This window comes from Paramormyrops kingsleyae, chromosome 9 (assembly GCF_048594095.1).
Source record: "Paramormyrops kingsleyae isolate MSU_618 chromosome 9, PKINGS_0.4, whole genome shotgun sequence".
NCBI classification, from domain to species: Eukaryota; Metazoa; Chordata; class Actinopteri; order Osteoglossiformes; family Mormyridae; genus Paramormyrops; species Paramormyrops kingsleyae.
The window spans coordinates 28,699,758-28,705,393 of NC_132805.1; the positions used below are offsets into that span (position 1 = coordinate 28,699,758).

At 49.6% G+C, this 5,636-nt stretch overlaps 1 protein-coding gene across 1 annotated transcript; it reads right to left on the reverse strand.

Moving 5' to 3' along the window:
- Positions 1–337: 337 nt before the first annotated feature.
- On the reverse strand, positions 338–3,460 carry LOC111840878 (kelch-like protein 10). Its single transcript, XM_023806186.2, has 2 exons — positions 3,315–3,460; positions 338–857 (listed from the first exon to the last, which is right to left on the reverse strand). The coding sequence occupies exons 1-2, from the start codon at positions 3,458–3,460 to the stop codon at positions 338–340; spliced, it is 666 nt and encodes a 221-aa protein (XP_023661954.2).
- Positions 3,461–5,636: the final 2,176 nt, after the last annotated feature.

The window sequence follows — 5,636 nt, forward strand, 5'->3', positions numbered from 1 at the left end:
GGTGCCTCGCTGGTTAGGGATTCAAACCTGCAATCTTTCAATTACAAGCGCACTTCCCCTAACCATTAAACCACCACTTTTTATCATTTGCTCTTTTTCTCGTTTTCATAATATTTTAGCTGAAGCCATTTTCTTTGAAAATCTCAGCTATGTCATTTAATACTTGTTTAATTTAAGACATTTATTTGAGAGTGTTAGGTTTTCCATTAATTTGTTCGTTAGACTCTGCTGCCGGGTGCAATACTCGAAAGCCTAGGTTGTAGATTTATAGGACTTAGTCTCTAGCTACAGTAATAAGGACTTCACGGAATTAGTGGTTTATTGTTAAGTCCACATGTCAGTGAGAACAATGTATAATTAAAGTCCCCTTGGGCAACAGCACTAAAAGGTGGGCCTTGCAGCTGGCCGGCTTGTGCTGGATCCAGTGGAGGACGGCGTCAAAGACCACATCCTCCTGTCTAACGTTCAGCTCCTCCTTTACAATTATGTCACAGAGCTGTTGCAGGGTGAGCTCCAGGAACTCCTCTGAGGTGCTGACCACCTCCTTGAAGTTCTTCAGGATTGAGCTGAAGGCATACTGGTGCGGCTGGTTGAGACAGTAGATATCGGCGATTTTGAGAAGGCCAACGCAATTCTCGAGACAGAGCTGGTTAAGCAGGAAGTCACTGCAGCACTGCACGATGCCCAGGATATTCAACTCCTCAGCGGCCACCAGGAGACTCTCCACATTGTCTACCGTGATGAGCACAGAGTACGTGTAGGCGTACTCGATGATGTGCTTCATCGTTTCTGGGGAAATGCCTGGGAATTTATACTCGCGCTTTCCCAGAACATTCCAGGCGCCAGTGAACATCGCCCTGAAAAGCAATCCAGATGTGACTCGTTTAATAAATATGGGTTTTGCAGACAGAGTTAAATTACGTGCTTTCTAACTCTTTTTTAACCAGTGACCCCCAAATGAAAATCGACCGGACCTCCTGCCACAGATGATCACATAGGTACTTAACAAGGGACCGGGGGCTTTCATTTTTATTTTCATTTTTATCCTCAAATATTTATCACTTGGACCAACATGGTCCACTTTTTATATTTTTATTATATGGTAAAAGTTAAGGTGATTCACTTAATAAATGCTGCACACAAAAATTTCTTATGAACGCTATACTACACTTGTCACGATCCGCTCCGTTCGATCCCGATGTGTGCCACGCCCACCTCGTTACCTCGTGTTCAGCCCTGATTGTGATCACCTGAGTCCTGTTATGTCTAGCTTGTCTTTTGTATTTAGTCCTCGTCTGAGTCAGTCTTCCCCAGATCCGTCATTGTATTGTTACCGTGTTTATGCCTGTCCGTCATCCAGTCCTTAATAAACCCCTTCTGTCCGTGTATACGGCTCCATTCGCCTGCTTGCCAGTTCGCCGGTGCCCGATCGTAACAGAATGAGGGGCCTCGCGGAACGCTGCAGGAGCCACAGGAGTCACGGGGGCCTGAGTGGTGAGCTCAGGAGGCATAGGGAGCACAGGGGATGCCAGGACCTCGGGCGGTGCAGCAGCAGCAGCAGCAAAGGACGGAGCTAGGAGCTCGAACACTGGAGTCATGGGGGGCACTGCAGGGGCCGCAGGAGCCGCGGGGGACACTGCAGGGGTCGCTGGGAGCTGAGCGGGGAGCGAAGGAGTCAGGGCCTCAGGGGAGGTAGCTTGTGAGGCTGCGGGCGAGCTGGGCTGGACAGGCAGAGCGGCGGCCTCGGGCAGGGCTGCGGGCAGAGCGGCGTTCTCGGGCTGGGCCGCGGGCAGGGCCGCGGGCAGGGTGGCGTTCTCGGGCTGGGCCGCGGGCAGGGCCGCGGGCAGGGCCGCGGGCAGGGCCGCGGGCAGGGCGGCGTTCTCGGGCTGGGCCGCGGGCAGGGCCGCGGGCAGGGCCGCGGGCAGGGCCGCGGGCAGGGCCGCGGGCAGGGCCGCGGGCAGGGCGGCGTTCTCGGGCTGGGCCGCGGGCAGGGCCGCGGGCAGAGCGGCGTTCTCGGGCGCGCGGCCAGCAGGGAGTCACGGGGCGCAGAGCCGCAGGAGGCACAGGAACCACGGGGGGCGCGGCAGCCTCGGGAACCACGGGTGTTGCCGACACGTGGCTAGCAGGGGGCGCCACAGGGGGTTGAACTGAGAGCTCGAGCGCTGGAGTCACGGGGAGCGCTGGAGTCATGGGGAGTGCTGGAGTCACGCCAGGCGGCGCAGGAATGGCCTCGGGCGTGGCGGTGATGGCAGCTGCAGCAGGGGACACAGGCGCCTCTGGGGGTGCCGCAGGAGACACAGGCGCCTCCGGGCCAGCAGGGGGCACCACTGGGAGTGGAGCTACAGGCACGGGAACCACTGGGGGCACTGCCCGGTTCGGGAACTTTGGGACCCGGGGAATGGCGTCCCAAACGGCCCTGGCCCCCCTATTAAACAGGCCTGCTGCCCGAAAGTCATAAGCCGCCAAGGGTGGCGGCATCTCCTCGGCGGGGCTGGCGAGGGGTACCGGCAAACTGGAAGCAGTGATGACACCCGGGGTGACGGCAGCGGAGAGAGAGCAAGCCCTCAGAAAGATCGCCGTTTCTGCCTGCTTTCTCCCCTTGCGCCTCCTCCAGCTTGGCTTGGTGGGTCGAGTTGAGGCTGTCGCGGAGAGGGTGAGCGGCTGGAGCCGCCTCTCCGTTATCCTCTTGTACACCTGCCGGAGATTTTCGCGTACGTCTGTGAAGACGTGCGCTTCCGTGAGCGGGGTGATCTCCTCCAGGAGGGTCCCGCTCCGGCTGGCTAAGTCCCGTGCCACAGGATCCTCCTGGATCTCTGGTTGGGACAGCCAGTAAATGACCTCATTTAGCAGATCGAGGCGTTGGTCCGCGATCTGCTGAGGTGTGCTGTGGAGATCCGTCATTCTGTTACGATTGGGCACCGGCGAACCGGCAAGCAGGCGAATGGAGCCGTATACACGGACAGAAGGGGTTTATTAATGACTGGATGACGGACAGGCATAAACACGGTAATAATACAATGACGGATCTGGGGAAGACTGACTCAGACGAGGACTAAATACAAAAGACAAGCTAGACATAACAGGACTCAGGTGATCACAATCAGGGCTGAACACGAGGTAACGAGGTGGGCGTGGCACACATCGGGATCGAACGGAGCGGATCGTGACAACACTAATATAACACAGTAATGCATTTAAGACACTTTGTGTTATCATAGAGACTTATTGTCAGGGAGAGGTCATTACTAAAGAGAAAAAAATCTGACTTTTTGTTGTTTGGGCATCATTAGCACATATGGGTCATAGCTACTTACTGGAAAAAGGGGCTACAGCCAAACAGAATTATTCTGTGGGCATCTAATTTAACATCGTTGGCCACATGGACCTCATCACAGAGCTGTCCGGCAAGCCGTAGCTTATTGAACATTTTTAACGTCTGGGATATAATTTCTTGCTCCATTTCTCTGGCTTCTTTTCACTGAAATGACCAACAAAGGACTTGTGCGTCAATATAAAGACGATGCGTTTAGAACACAAGACCTCGATTTTGCGTCATAATGTTGTGAGAAACAGTTTTGTTTTGAATTTACATTTGTGTTGCAACATTGATTGGAGAAAAAAAATATTCTGCTTATACAAACAAGTAGGCTACAAGAACAAGTGAAATGTTTTTAACAGCACTTTCGGTAATTGTATATTGTGTTTATCTCAGAATTTACGTTTTATTCTTGTATTATGTACGAATAGTCAAATCACAAATTCCCCACATTTAAAACCAATAAATTCAAAATGATTTTTAAATTAGTAAAATATTGTCTTCCTGTCTTTTCTCCTCAGTTATGTTTCTAAAAATGAAAGACTGTACTTCAGCAGGGCTGCGGAATCATGCATCACTTGACGCTGGGAGGAAATTACACTGGGAAGGACACTGTTTTATTTGGTGTATTATATATGTCTAACTAAGTATTGTGCAAAACAGCAGCATGCTTGGGTGTCACGGACAGTAACCTACGTTGGATTGGCAAAAGAATCTTCCGTGAAGCCAAACATTTTCTGCTTCGCCAAGTCCATACCCTTCTGCTAAATATTATTATATATATATATATATATATATATAATATTATATATGGCAATATAATGAAATAGTTTTATTGAAATTTTTCATTTTTTAATATGACTCCCGCCGCCCCCATTATTTTTTTCCCCCCGTCCCGTCCTAGTCCTGTGATTAACATTGAATTTGAGTCCCATCCCGCTGGATTCACAAAAAAATGTCAGCCTCTAGTTGCATTTTAAACGCATTTTAGTCACCTATAAAAATGTCCACATAAACATCAATATCACCTTACCTGTACGCCATACCTAGAATAAGTTGGTCATGGTGGTGCAGTGGTTAGCACTGTTATCTCACATCTTTGGGACCCGGGTTTGAGGCCTCACCTGGGTTACATGTGTGTGGAGTTTGCATGTTCTCCCCATGCTGCTATGGGGTTTCCCCCCACAGTCCAAAGACATGCTGATTGGAGATACTAAAAATCCCCTGTAGATGTATATGTGTGAGTTTGCCCTGTGATGGGGCAAGTTAAATAGGATAACAGGCTCTTCATTTCTTGTTCGCTTCATGTGTTCTGCACCTTATTGTAATAAGTAAATAAACAATATGGACTGTTAAACAGGGTAGCAGACTGTTCTTTTCGGATCTTTATTTCTTTTCTTTCCTTGTTCTGGACCTCTGGCTCATGTTTAAAGGTCAACAGCTGAAGGCCAAATAAGTAATTAGTTTGACAACATGGTTTTGAGTGGCTGTATTTTATAATCATTACTCATAGATATAAAATAATTTTGCATTTTTCAACATAAAATTGTCATGACCTGCTAGTCCGATCCTCCTGTGTGCCACGCCCCCTCATCACCTTGTTTGGGATCCGTGTTACCGGCTGTTTCTCGTTGTGTTTAATTAGTCTGATGTATTTAACTCTGCGTTAGGTATGTTTTCCCCAGTCCGGTCATTAACGTCATTTTGTTATTATGTGTTTTCTGCCTGTTCCATGGTCTTGCTTCTGTTGAGCTCGGAATTAAACCCTTTGTTTTCCCGATTCCCTGAGTCCTGCCTCTGCTTCTGCAGTCTGTGCCTCGTGCTTATCATGACAGAAACCACTAATGAAAACCAAGGAACTGGACAGACAAAACCAAGGCACAAAGCAAAAACCAAAACAAACCACAAACTCATAGGAACTAGAAACTGATAAATGAAACACTAGGAACAAAATACAAAAACAGAAGAGACAGCATGTGAACACGACACAGAGAGGTTCACAGGGAGCCGCATGCTCAACGAGTTGAGCAATGCGGCCAACAGGGAGCAGGGGAAAGCACAAGGGGTGACAGGAGGGACAGGATAGCCAGTGACACCTGCTGGCCAAACAGGGAAGGGACATGAGACTGGGACAACAGGTGCTGACCCTGACAAGAATTAAAGAATTTTCTTGATTGATTACTTATTAGTCTGTGGTGATATAAGGTGTCAGCGTTGGTGCCCATCTGGCCCTGCCCTGTGTGCTTTTTCCCCGTTTGGCCAGCAGTTCCCACTAGCCATCCTCCTTGGTTGCCCTTATGTGTTTTCAGTGCTCCCCTGA